This window comes from Anomaloglossus baeobatrachus, chromosome 1, assembly GCF_048569485.1.
Source record: "Anomaloglossus baeobatrachus isolate aAnoBae1 chromosome 1, aAnoBae1.hap1, whole genome shotgun sequence".
NCBI classification, from domain to species: domain Eukaryota; kingdom Metazoa; phylum Chordata; class Amphibia; order Anura; family Aromobatidae; genus Anomaloglossus; species Anomaloglossus baeobatrachus.
In genome coordinates, this window is record NC_134353.1 from 571,657,778 (window position 1) to 571,672,649 (window position 14,872).

At 44.1% G+C, this 14,872-nt stretch overlaps 1 protein-coding gene across 1 annotated transcript in view; it reads right to left on the reverse strand.

The window, feature by feature from the left end:
- The window catches only part of UHRF2 (ubiquitin like with PHD and ring finger domains 2), a 205,725-nt gene that overhangs the window by 140,802 nt on the left and 50,051 nt on the right, over positions 1-14,872 (reverse strand). Inside the window, exon 2 of the mRNA XM_075317479.1 lies at positions 10,546-10,779. Coding sequence (XP_075173594.1) covers positions 10,546-10,779 — 234 coding nt within the window. The remainder of the gene's footprint in view (positions 1-10,545; positions 10,780-14,872) is intronic.

Below are 14,872 nucleotides of genomic sequence, written 5' to 3' on the forward strand. Positions count from 1 at the left end.
CGCCTCATACAGATTTGGCCAGAAGGTCAACCTGGCGGTCAGTGGAATCCTTAAGAGAGGTGCCATCAGCCACTGCTACAACGGTCCGGGCTGAGAGAGTCTAGACACCGGAGGGTCTACCTTTGGTGAATGAGCCCACTCCTTGACCACTTCAGGTGGAAAGGGAAAACGGTCATCAGAACCACGCTTTGGGAAGCGTTTGTCAGGACAGGCCCTAGGCTTGGTCACAGTGGCCTGAAAACTGGAGTGGTTAAAGAACACACTCCTTGTCCTCTTAGGCAAGGTAAACTGGTGCTTTTCTGCCAGAGAGGGTTGCTCCTCTGATACTGGCGGATTGAGGTCCAGTACAAAATTAATGGACGCAATCAAATCACTAACATCTGCATCACTTTCGGACAGATCAATGGAGCACATGGAGGTAGCGTCCGAGCCCCCAGTAAAGGCATCCTCCTCGTCCTGCGAGTCAGCTCGTGAATCAGAGCCGCGGGACGAGGAAGGAGAGGGAGCCCTGCGTCTCCTTTTAGGAGGACGGGGTCTGGGACCAGATGAAGACTCCTCTGTGAGCTCTGCTGAGAGAGCACTAGCAGCAGAGGCGCCCTGAGAAGGGGGCTGATGCATGTTCAGCAAAGTCCGGGACAGCTGTCCCATGGAGTCGGCAAAAGACTAGGAGATTGACCTAGAGAAGGATTCTACCCAAGCCGGGGGTTCAGCCACCGGAGCCGGAGCAGCCGGAGGGACCACTGTGGGTGCGATTCCAGGCTGAGGCATTGTCAGGTTAGAGCAGGCATCACAATGTGGATATGTGCTCGGTTCAGGCAGCACGAGCTTACATGCAGTGCATATTGAGTACAGCCTTGCAGCCTTGCTCCTCGTGTGAGACATGCTGCTGGTGTGCCCTCCAGATCCCACAGCCCGGACCCCAAAGCAGCTTAGCAGGGATGCTGCAGCCAGCGCTGATCCAGAGAAAAACGCTGAGAAAATGGCGCCGGAGCGAGGAGAGGGGCGGGACCTGCTCTGAGAGCGGGATCTGGAGGGCCAAGGAGATTTACAGGGGAGGGGACATGTACTCAGAGAGGAGTGTCCCTCCCCTGTGCCGAACGGCCGCTGGGCGGAGCCGCACTGTCCCTCTGCATGATTGACATGCGAGGGCAGTGAAATCGAAAGTAGGCCTCCGGCGAAGCCGGGGCCTAAATTTAAGCGATGCGGCCGGCACGCAGGCACCATCGGCGCGGTTCTCAGGCGTCAGCCAGAGAACCGGCCGGAAATGTCACAAAAGTTACACAGCACACTCTCCCACCATAATAAAGTACCGGGACCCCCCGAATATAAACGTCTCAGGTACTTAGCTTGCTGAGACGCAGGGTTCCAAGTCCCTGGGGATGAGTGCTCCGTCCAGCAGGATCCTGAAGGGCTGCGGATGGAGACCGGTCTCCTGCAAAGCAAGGAGAACCGTGCTGGCTCCCACTTCAAGCCAGAGCCCGAGGGATGGTGAAGGAGCGCGGCATGTAAGGCTCCAGCCTTGTAAATCAACCTTAACAGCACCGCCGACACAGTGGGGTGAGAAGGGACATGCCGGGAGTCCAGGCTTGGACCTGCTTTTCTTCAAAAACTTTCCAAAAATGAAAAATCAGATGAGAATGCATGTGTGGATGTATGCCTCCTGAACACAAAGCAATGAACTGGCTAGATCTGGTTATCCAGGGGGTGTATATGCTCAGAGGGAGGAGCTACACTTTTTAGTGTAGTACTTTGTGTGTCCTCCGGAGGCAGAAGCTATATACCCAATGTCTGGGTCTCCCATAGGAACGATAAAGAAAGTAAAATTTTCATTTTTTTCCTTCCACATTGCTTTGGTTCCTGTGAAGCACCTAAAGGGTTAATAAACTTCTTGGATGTGGTTTTGAGCAGTGTGAGGGGTGCAGTTTTTAGAATGGGGTCACTTTTGGGTATTTTCTGTCACCTCGGCCTCTCAAAGTCACTTCAAATGTGATGTGGTCCCTAAAAATAATTCTTTTGTAAATTTTGTTGGAAAAATGAGAAATTGCTGATGACCTTTGACCCCTTCTAACTTCCTAACGAAAAAAAAATTTGTTTCGAAAATTGCGCTGATGGAAAGTAGACAAGTGGGAAAGTTTATTTATTAACTATTTTGTGTGACATATCTCTCAGATTTATGGGCATAAATTTTCAAAGTTTGAAAATTGCGAAATTTTCATAATTTTCGCAAAATTTCCTAAATTTTCACAAATAAACGGCAAAAATACCGGCCTAAATTTACCACTGACATGAAGTGCAATATGTCACGAAAAAACAATCTCAGAATCGCCAGGATCCGTTGAAGCGCTCCAGAGTTATAACCTGTCAAAGTGACACTGGTCAGAATTGCAAAAAATGGCCCGGTCATTAGGGTGTTTTAGTGGCCAGGGGTGAAGGGGTTAATATAGAGAATTAGTACTCACAATGTATGTACAGCGTATTAACGCGCAACCACAGAAATCTACAATAGAAAACAAGTAACCTAGCAGGCCTGCGAGGCCCAGGTATGCGTTCTAGGGTTAATGTTAGATTTACAAACAAATTATATAGTAAAAAATATCACACATACTAAAAAAAAGAGACTAAACTGAAGGGTAGCTGTAATTTAAGTATAAGCTTCCAAGTGTTTACATCCGTGAAGGATTCCTGCTCTATATTCAATAGTCAGCCAACAGAAAGAAAGAGCAGCAAAAATGAACTATATACACCAGTACTGAATTCAGCTCAGAGGTGAGGTAAAAGACTGGTTACAATGCTCAGCTCGATCTTCACACTTTCTCACTCCTTTTCACCCTGATCTCTCTCCATCTAATAGGCTGTGTAATCTGACACTTCACTGTACTGGTAGTCCACTTGTCTGGAGCAAGACAAAGTTGAGTTGTTTTTTTTCAAAGTGGGTGCAAAGTTCATGAGATGGGGTGTTGGGAAGAAGTGGTTCATAAAACAAAGCAGCATTTTTTGCTAAAATATATTACAAGGTTTGTTATATCCACTTCTATTATTGGTCTCTGCAAAGTTTGTTGAAGTTTAGGAAGTATAAGAAATATCTTCCAAGAAGAGGAACGCTTTAGACTACATGCGCACGCTACGTTTTTTGCTGCGTTTTTGGCTGCAGTTTTGTTGTCAGAACTTTCTGACATTTGACTTCCCAGCAAAGTCTATGAGAAGATTTTCTATGCGCACATTGCAGTTTGTCAGCGTTTTATTTGTGAAAAGTTTGTGACAATAAAAATGCAGCATGTTCATTGTTCCTGCATTTTTGTCAACATTTGTCACAAAAATGCAGCAAAAACGCATGTTGTGAAAAACGCAGCAAAAACGCACCTACAATTACAAGCATTGTTTGTGACATTTCCAGGCTCTCTCTGACAAGGTGCAGTTTTGGCTGCATTTTGTGAACACAAAAAGATGCAGCGTGGTGCGCATGTAGCCTTAAATTATTTTTACAAGCTTGCACTGCGCACGGGTTAAAATAATGTGTTCCTTTAATAGTTAGTGTCATTATGGGCGAATCGATGCCAATTATATGAATTTTTGCTTTTTATACTTTTACACATAAAGCATTGTTTTTATGGGAAGAGTTTTCTTGTTTTTGAACATTTTTTAGGGCACTTCTGTAGTACAGTGTATCATGCCCATCAGCATTTTATTAGCATTCTATTTCAGCAAATACTTAACTACAAACATGGGTGCCATGAGGACCAGCAATACTAAGTTGCAACCCATCAGCATTTCACAACCTGATCATGGAAGTCCGATAGTTGCCATGGCAACCCAAGGTCAAATTACTGCATTACCTGGCTATTGTGACCTATTAGACCATGAGAGGAGCTGGGTCTAACAGGTGATCTGTCATCTAATGAAAATATTGGGGGCTTCCACGTTACTGTTCTCACAAAGGCTTTGGAAAATCACCCCTCAAATAAGAAATCCACTAAAATCTGCATTCCCAAATACAAATGCTCCCCTCCCTTCTGAGCACTACAATATGTCTAAACCACAGTTAATGTCCACATGTTTGGCATTATTGTAGCGAGGAAAGACCGCTTAATTTACAGGGTGTGTATCTCCACAAGCACAAGCTGATCACAATATAGGGGCACTACAATGCACAAGGCACTACAAGAGCTTATTTGCCATTTTATTTATGTTTATTGCTACATTCAGGAGAAATTATTTAACACATTATTTTACCTATTCCCCTTGTTAAAATTGGAAATCGGTTGTTACAACAACTTTTTAGTGATAAAAATGTAATTATTTCCATCAGCTCGTGTCAGGGCTAACGGTGCCCTCTCTGACCCGGTAGCGATCAAAAATGGCACCCGACAGGGTTGCCCCCTATCTCCCCTTCTTTATGTCATAGTAATGGAGCACCTTGCGGTGGCAATTAGGGGGAACCCCAACGTACATGGTCTGAGCCTTGGGCAGAAGGAATATAAAACAGCTATGTATGCGGATGACCTTCTGCTGTACACCTCCCAGCCTTTGGTCTCATTCCCCTCGTTAATAAAAGAATTCGAACGGTTTAGTAACTTGAGTAATTTCAAAATAAACTACTCCAAAACGCAGGCATTAAATATATCCCTGAACCCGGCTGAGGTTACAATCCTAAAATGTAAATTCCCCTTTCGATGGCAAAACACATCAATCAAGTATCTCGGAGTTTCGGTCCCTTCCAAGTTAAGCCTGCTGTACTCTTTGAATTACCAGAACCTCTTAAATAAAACTCTCAAAGACCTGGAGACCTATAATAGGAAACCTCTCTTGTGGTTTGGTTGGATAAATTCTTTTAAAATGGACATCCTCCCGAGGTTCCTTTATATTTTTCAGACAGTCCCCATAAATCCTCCTTCAGCCTTCTTTAAGACCCTGAGGTCCGCACTGATCCGTTTTGTTTGGAAAGGAGGTAAGCCTTGGATTAGCTACAAGACACTGGACCGATCCAAGCAGAGGGGAGGAGCTGGGTTGCCGGACTTACAGGCCTATCATAGAGCTTCCCTGGTTGCCCGTTTGATTGATTGGCGATATCACAAAGAGACCAAACAGTGGGTGGAGTTGGAACAAACTTTTTCACAGGTCCCTCTTAGAGGACTCCCATGGATTCAGAAAGAGGATATGGAGGCGGTAAAGAAACAGACAGACCCAAATGGGATTCTGTTCAGGGCGACTTTGGAAGCTTGGGAGGACATAAAATGCAAGGGCAGCCTTTCGGGTAGTCGCACCCCATTGGCTCCCCTGTTCGATAATCCAGGCTTCCCTCCGGGATGCAATGCAGACAGGTTTCTCGGATGGGAGAGGGGGTTGGACATCAGATTGGGGCAGATCTTACAGGGTAAACACCTGCCTCCTTTCGCAGACATACAGGCCACATTCCCAGACCTTCACTTGGAACTGGTTTGAATATGTGCAGCTACACTCTTTTGTGCGGTCATGGCTCGGGGGGGGGACTTCCCCCAGATCCGACTACGTCCACGCCGTTTGAACGTTTATTTTTTCAGTCTTCACCGCCCACACACTCGATCTCACTCATATATCGTTTGATTATTGAGGCCCGCGGTTCGGAGGACCCTGGGTATATCCGAATGTGGGGAACCGAACTTGGTCTCAGTTTTTCGGAAGAGGAAAAGCGGAAGGCCTTCCTGTTCTCTCACAAAATTTCAGTAGCTTGTAGTGCTCAGGAAAAGAGCTACAAGCTCTTAGCGAGATGGTACCAGTGTCCTGCCACATTACACAGAGTCTGTCCATCAGTATCGGAATGCTGCTGCCGATGCGGAATGGACAAAGGCACGCTGACCCATATTTGGTGGGCATGTCAGAAATTGTCAAACTTCTGGTCTCAGGCATTTTAAGTGTATAATCAAATGTCTGGTGAGAACATCACCCCCTCAATTAAAATAGCACTTCTGTCAATTCTACCCGGCTCGGTAAGGCAGCAAAAGAAGAGCCTTCTACGATTTTGCTTGATAGCAGCCCGAGTGGTCATTCCTAGGCACTGGAGAGCCACAGAGGCCCCCACTATCGGGGAATGGCAGACGGAGCTGTCACATATTTGTCACATGGAGGAACTTTCAGCAATGGTGATGGGAAGTAACGAAAAATTTATTAAGGTCTGGCAACCCTGGGTGTTGTTCAAGGAGTCCTCGGACTTCCAAGCCTTGTTTCGGTAACAGCACATACCCACACACTCTCCTTACCTTCCCCTCCAACCCTTTGTCCAATCCCTCTTGGTCTCTTATTTTCCTCTGTCCTTCTCCCCCCCCTATTTTCTTCTGTTTTTAATACTCTTGGAATACTTATTTTTCTTTGTTGTTTGAAATCTAGTTAGCCATATCTTGAGGAGATTCAGGTTAGGTTGGAAAATATCAAACCGACCCGGAGGCTTCCCTTAAGTAATATGTGGTTGTGCGATACGATATCGAGATAAACCGTTGCGACCGTCATATTCAGTCATCGGGTCGATAATATAAGGAGGATGTGGCTATTGTATTATTCAGTTTTTTATTCATACTCTTTGTTGCATTCTTTATGTAATCATATTTTGATGAAAAAATTTCAATAAAAACAGATCATAAAAATGTAATTATTTTTAATTTTTTTCTTCCGTTTTAATTTTTTTTCCTCTCGTCACGCTGTTTACCGATCAGATTCATTTATTTTACATTTTGATTGTTGAAAATAAAACTATATAAATAGATTTATACAATGAGGCAAAAAGGGGGTGATTTGAACTTGTGTTTTCTTTTATCTTTTGCATGTTTTTAAAAATCTTTCCTCACTTATAATTGTATTTACTAGTTCCCTTAGGGTTCACGTTACAGAAAGGTTTGACTGAGAGATTAGCCAGTGAATAGGGTTGATCGAATCCGCTAAAATCAGAGACCGGCGGATCCCTGCCGAATTGAAAAAAAAATCCGGATCCGCTCCGGATTCCGGTGCCCATATAAGTCTATGGGGACCAAAATCCAAAGATTAAAAACATTTGTGGAAGGGATAATGGGGTAGGAGCGCGCGCGGTGTACTCACCCGAGGCTGTCATGGCAGCAAACTCCTTCCGGATCATGCTTTTCTCTTCCGGAGCCGACAATTCAATATTCATTGTTTTGCCCACCCACCAGCGCGTGTAATTGGTTGCAGCTACACGCACCCCCACCGAGTGGCAGCGTGTCAACTGACTGCAACCAATCACAGGCGGCAGGACGGCCGGTGGGTGGGGAAAGCAGTGCAAGTGTCTGTGGGTCAGTATGGTGAACAAGCATGTCTTTCAGAAACACATGCACGTTCCTGTCAGAAGTGTGTGGCTGTGCCGGTGGTGCGCTGTCAGACTCGTACAAGTCTGACATGACATCAGCCGGCACAGCCTGCACTCCCTGAGCAAGAGCGTGCATGTACCTAGAAACACATGCACGCTCCTGTCAAAAGTGTGTGGCTCTGCCGGTGATACAGCTTTTTTTTATATTATTTAAATAATTAAAAAAAAAACGATGAGTGGTCCCCCTTAATTTTTATCTCCAGCCATGATAATGCCGGCTGGGGGCTGGTAGTCTCAGCCCGCAGCTGCCAGGTATTGCCGCATCTATTAGATGTGACAATCCCGATACAATACCAGCTCTTCTCGATTGCCCTGGAGCGGTGGCAATCAGGATAATAAGGGGTTAATAGCAGCGCACAGCTGCTACTAAGCCCTAGGTTAGTAATGGCCCACGCGTCTATGAGATACCTGCATCACACTAACCTGTAAATGACAGTAAATAAACAGAGAAAAATCCTTTATTTGGAATAAAGTATGAAACACACACCCTCCTTCACCTCTTTATTAACCCCCAACACCCTGCAGGTCCGGCGTAATCGACACGAGGTCCCACGCCGCTTAAGCCCTGCTACATAGCCAGTGGCCATAGAGCACGACCGCTGGCTGTACAGATAATGAGAGCCACGATGACTGCATGGCAAGCAGATACTGTCACAGGCTGGGGGCGCGTCCGCCTGCAACCAATCACAGACAAGGGGACGGCCGGTGGGCGGGGAAAACACGGAAAGCTGCACAGTACAGGAAGTGGATGCGTAACCCAGAAGCAGTGTGCCACCATGACACAGTCTCGGTAAGTATGAAACGCTGTTTTATTCCTGTTTTTATTTCTTTATTTTTCAATTATTTTCGCCAGTGCCTGATCCGGATTGTGCACCTGGAATTCCGGATCCAGCACCCGGAAATCTTTGAAACCACGCAGATCCGGACTTTTACAGTTCGGATCCGCTCAACCAGACTAGTGAACTTTACATAAATGGAAGCCTACGTCCTGGTGGTATGTTCATGAGTAGAGATGAATGGACCTGTTGGAAATTCTGTTCAGCGGCTTCATCCGAACTTTAGATAAAGTTCGGTTTGAGACCCAGACTTGACCTGAATCCCAATAAAAATCACTAATTGGGCAGTTCAGGTTTCCGCTCAAATGCAGCCAGCCATAAACAGAATCTGGGGCGGGAGAGGTTTTCCCTTTCTATTTTTGCTGCACACTACAGCTGATCATGCTGTTGTTACCCTCAGTGTGAGCCGATCATACACTGCAAGAAGATCGCACAGGGCCGAGCACCGAGCATACCTGAGCACAGTGATGCTTGTGTGATTAGTGTTCATACATAAAGCACCGGAACTCCCAATCTGATCTCTGGTTTTTGTGTAAAGTCTGTGTGTGGTACGTTCACCGAACCTCGGGTTCGCTCATCATTAGTAATGTTCTCATGTTTTGGGATCTGGGGCTGCGTGATGGCTTATTTTTTTCGCCCTGAGCTGACGTTTTTGAAAAATGAACTGATTTTCATTGTGCTGGATCAAATTTTCATAACCTTTGGTAAGGTTTTACAATTAAGAATTTACCTGTATTACAAAAAAAAAAAAAAAATGGTAAAGCTCTAACTATTTTAATGTTTAAAAAGGATATCATCAGAAACGCACCCAGGTAGCATTCGTGTGTTATCTGTGATTTTCACAGACCCATAGACTTGTATGCTTGATTTTTAAACAAGACTCAAATATGGACACCTCCATGTTTGTTTGGTTTTTTGGGGGTTTTTTTAAGATACATGGTTCACAAAAAAAAGCCACACAGACTACCGTGTTTTTCCAAAACTAAGCCCTCCCCCTAAAATAATTCCTAGCAGGGATTTTCAGCATTAAATATAAGCCCTAGTCGTGGTTCAATAATGATGTGTACATGGAAATAAAAAAAAGTTAAAGAATACTGCAGACACTTCAATATAGAAAGCGGACACCCCTCAATCATTGTTACCAGACGCCAAGCAGGAGGCCCTGCAGTGGATCGCACACCCACACCCATCAGATCACACACACACACACACACACACACACACACTCACCATATCCAGCGATACTGATTTCATCTGGCAGCAGAATCCTGAAACGCAGTGCGGTGGAACACAAGGACCTGTGGCTGCGGATGGAATGCTTACAGGACCTCTGATGCGTAACTTCCTCCCATCTTTCCCTGCAGCCAGAGGCATTCTGAACCGCCGGATGTGGTGTGTGACTAGTGAGTGTGTGTGCAATCAGATCAGTGAATGTGTGTGCGCATATGTGTATGAGAGTGTGTGCGCAATCTGATGTATGTGAGTGTGTTGGCCAGAAGCAGGGGAGGACGGTGTGCAGCATACCTGCTGAGAGGGCCCGCTGAAGATCACAGGGAGGACCTGGGAGCCACAAAGATGCCCGGGGTCTGGTAAATATGAGTCTCCTGGGAAGGGGGTCTGCTTTTTTTTTTGGTGGGGTAAACTTACCCCCAACCATGTTTCTCCAAGAATAAGACCTACTCCAAAAATAAGTGTTAACGTTTTTTAGGGGCAAAAAATGAAGAAGAAGAAAAAAAAAAAGTATAAGACAGTGTCTTATTTTTGGAAAAACACGGTGTATGTTCTACTTGTGAAACCATGATTAGAACATTACACTAAAAACGGAAATCTCAATGAGGCCAATGATAGTCTTCAGAAGTAAATTGTGCAACACAGAACATAAATACAATCCCCCCCCATCCTTCTCTAAAGTGGATATTGCTGTGCTACTTATAGTTGCATGTGATTTTAATATTGGGAAGAAAAAAAAACCCTGAACTGCATCTGATGTCCAGCACTAAATAGAAAACTTTGTACTTTTGTCTTGCTAATAAATAGTAAAGAGCAAATGTCTTTATATTGTGATTGTAGTTACACGCATGTCTAAATTAGTTTTATAAACTATTTTATATTACAATTATGATTTTAATTCACACTTTGAGCACCACAAAGAAGTCCTGGGTTTGGCATTAAATAAGTGACAGCTAGTTAAATTGAGAAAAAAAAGCAAAAGAACAAGACCCCTTTCTAAGTTCTCAACTTTTAGGAATGGTTTACATTTTTTTGCTATTGGCAAAATTTAAATTAAAAACTGTAAAATTAGAAAGTAGAAATTTACCTACAACTTTAAGCAAATGCAATCTAGATAAAGCCAATACAAACCTTATAAATACCAATGCCTGGGTCAATGAGGAAGGCTCGGGCAGAAGTAGATGGCTGAGTAGCATTGGAACTGACACGCGATTTGTGCTTGTTTGCAGAATTTGGATGGGCTTTACCATCCGAGTCCTTTTTCTTTGTGGAAGGAGTTGCATCATCCGAGTGTGAACGGATTAAAAGTTGTACAATGTCATTCAAGCCCACATTGTAGTCAAAAAGGGAATGCCCATCTTCAAGCTGTAAATAATAAAAAGTAGAAAATGTTACATTCTCAACGCTCTATAAAAAAAGCAAAATAGAAGCCTTGACTAGTTATGCTTCCCATAGAAAGTGTTCTATTTAATATGTAGCATATACGTAAATTCCTTTCATAAGGCAATAATCCAAAAAAATCTAATAATTCATTATTTTCCCCAGCAGAGGACAAAGCAGAGCTAATTAGTTTGGTACTATGTGTTGCAAGTATACTAAACAGCAACTGCCACAGATAACAATCCCAACTAAGGCTAAGTTCACACATCCTGTGTTTTCAATCCGTCAGGTCCGTCAGCAACGGATCAGTCATTTTCAAGATGTCAACTGATGCAACTGATGTGTTTTTCACAGGATTCCTTTCACAGGAATCCTGTGAAAAAACGGATCAGTTGCGTCCGTTACATCCGCTGTGCGTCCGTTTTTTGACGGATCAGTCATGATCCGTCTGTGTTTGGGACAGCCCAGTGGGCGTGCCAAGCATGCTGGGCATGCTCAGTAGAGCATGACGGAATCCTGCGCTGGATTCCGTTGTAAGACGGATTACGACGGAATCCAGCACCATAGACATGCATTACAAGCTTGACGGATGGCGACGGATTCCTGCGCGGCGCGTTAATTTTGACGGCCCGAAAAACGTTACATTCTGCGTTGCTCCCCGCTCGGCGGTCAGTCAAAAACGACGGACCGCGACGCAGCGGATGCAACGCAGGGTCATCAGTCGCAATCCGTCACTAATAGAAGTCTATGGGGAAATACAGGATTCCTGCAAAATATTTTGCAGGATTCCGTAATTCCTCAAGGCTACGGATTGTGACTGATGCAAAACACAGGATGTGTGAACTTAGCCTAACAGCCTAGAAAGATAAGATATACAGTTAGGTCCAGAAATATTTGGACACTGACACAATTTTCGCGAGTTGGGCTCTGCATGCCACCACATTGGATTTGAAATGAAACCTCTACAACAGAATTCAAGTGCAGATTGTAACGTTTAATTTGAAGGTTTGAACAAAAATATCTGATAGAAATTGTAGGAACTGTACACATTTCTTTACAAACACTCCACATTTTAGGAGGTCAAAAGTAATTGGACAAATAAACCAAACAAAATATTTTTATTTTCAATATTTTGTTGCGAATCCTTTGGAAGCAATCACTGCCTTAAGTCTGGAACCCATGGACATCACCAAACGCTGGGTTTCCTCCTTCTTAATGCTTTGCCAGGCCTTTACAGCCGCAGCCTTCAGGTCTTGCTTCTTTGTGGGTCTTTCCGTCTTAAGTCTGGATTTGAGCAAGTGAAATGCATGCTCAATTGGGTTAAGATCTGGTGATTGACTTGGCCATTGCAGAATGTTCCACTTTATTGCACTCATGAACTCCAGGGTAGCTTTGGCTGTATGCTTGGGGTCATTGTCCATCTGTACTATGAAGTGCCGTCCGATCAACTTTGCGGCATTTGGCTGAATCTGGGCTGAAAGTATATCCCGGTACACTTCAGAATTCATCCGGCTACTCTTGTCTGCTGTTATGTCATCAATAAACACAAGTGACCCAGTGCCATTGAAAGCCATGCATGCCCATGCCATCACGTTGCCTCCACCATGTTTTACAGAGGATGTGGTGTGCTTGGATCATGTGCCATTCCCTTTCTTCTCCAAACTTTTTTCTTCCCATCATTCTGGTACAGGTTGATCTTTGTCTCATCTGTCCATAGAATACTTTTCAAGAACTGAGCTGGCTTCATGAGGTGTTTTTCAGCAAATTTAACTCTGGCCTGTCTATTTTTGGAATTGATGAATGGTTTGCATCTAGATGTGAACCCTTTGTATTTACTTTCATGGAGTCTTCTCTTTTCTGTTGACTTAGAGACAGATACACCTACTTCACTGAGAGTGTTCTGGACTTCAGATGATGTTGTGAACGGGTTCTTCTTCACTAAAGAAAGTATGCGGCGATCATCCACCACTGTTGTTATCCGTGGACGCCCAGGCCTTTTTGAGTTCCCAAGCTCACCAGTCAATTCCTTTTTTCTCAGAATGTACCCGACTGTTGATTTTGCTACTCCAAGCATGTCTGCTATCTCTCTGATGGATTTTTTCTTTTTTTTCAGCCTCAGGATGTTCTGATTCACCTCAATTGAGAGTTCCTTAGACCGCATGTTGTCTGGTCACAGCAACAGCTTCCAAATGCAAAACCACACACCTGTAATCAACCCCAGACCTTTTAACTACTTCATTGATTACAGGTTAACGAGGGAGACGCCTTCAGAGTTAATTGCAGCCCTTAGAGTCCCTTGTCCAATTACTTTTGGTCCCTTGAAAAAGAGGAGGCTATGCATTACAGAGCTATGATTCCTAAACCCTTTCTCCGATTTGGATGTGAAAACTCTCATATTGCAGCTGGGAGTGTGCACTTTCAGCCCATATTATATATATATATATATAACTGTATTTCTGAACATGTTTTTGTAAACAGCTAAAATAACAAAACTTGTGTCACTGTCCAAATATTTCTGGACCTAACTGTATTACCCTTCTAGACCCATATCTACACCTCCCCTCTTTTATTCCTTTTTAGGGGTCTTGTATGTAAGTGTAATATATGTTGAATGGTTCAGATAATATTGTATGTCATATAGGAAACAGAATAAATTCTAATGATTTTAGAGGTTTTATATGCAAATACTAAGGTATTCTTTCCGAAACGCATCTGTATTTTTATGTTTTGGCTGTGACTTTTCTATTATTGCCATGTGAGACAACTAATAAAGGCATTTTAAGTGGAAGAAGAGCTGGATATTTTTGTTTTCTTCTATTTTCCTGCCACACAGAAGTATCCAGGCGCGGTTCATTGGGGTTAGCAGTGTGGTGTACATATTTTTCTTTTGTAATATATGCAGATACATACTCTCCTGTAGCCGTCTTCACCCCTGCTCCGGCACCCGTGACTGGAGTTGTGAGCTGCCAAGTTACACGGTGGTTGTTAAGGGAAGTGGAGGTCCCTTTTAAATCCTCTCTTGCAGTTCTACGGGAATTCAGAACGAGGTTCTGTAGCCTCGTTCTCAGTCCTATAGACTTGTATTGAGAAAAGTGGATTCCGGAACACACAATGATCTGGCAGTCATTACTTGGTGCCAAACAAACCATTATAAAGTTGAAAACAGATGGAAACTAGACTACTAGGCACATAGGCATTAATTCCTTCAGTATCCTAGAAACCAATAGGAAATTCATTTAAAGCCTGTTTTCTTGGCCATATTTAAAAGTTTTTGCTGTTACCTAGTTGGCATAAGGGTATACATTCAATACCCTCTAGGATTTGAACTATCTCTTCTGAGAGAAAGAGAAGAACTCTCATGCCACCTAGTGGAGGTAGAGGTGGCAAGGCCTGTTAGAGGGGGATATTGACTTTTAGGATTAATACATCCAATAGGTCTAGAGTTTGTCTGTCTCTAAAGAGGATACTTGCATATTAAAAATTCCTACACCAAACTTGGCACTCTACACAAGGAGAAATCTTACCCCTTACATCCTCTGTCAGAGGCCTGTCATCCAGCCATACTAGATCTCCTGCTTTGCACTGAAGATGGGCAAACATCCCTGGAAATTGAGTTTCTGCTTTGGCTTCTTATGCTAAAGGTACCGTCACACTAAGCGACGCTCCAGCGATCCCACCAGCAACCTGACCTGGCAGGGATCGCAGGAGCGTCACTACACAGGTTGCTGGTGAGCTGTCACACAGGCAGATCTCACCAGCAACCAGTGACCAGTCCACAGCCAGCAGCGACATGTGGAAGCGATGCTGCGCTTGGTAACTAAGGTAAATATCGGGTAACACACCCGATATTTACCTTGGTTACCAGCGCACACCGCTTAGCGCTGGCTCCCTGCACTCCTAGCCAGAGTACACATCGGGTTAATTACCCGATGTGTAGTCTGGCTATGTGTGGAGGGAGCAGGAAGCCGGCACTCACAGCGTGAGAGCGGCGGATTCTGGTAACAAAGTTAAATATCCGGTAACCAAGGAAAGAGCTTCTTGGTTACCCGATATTTACATTGGTTACCAGCTTCCGCAG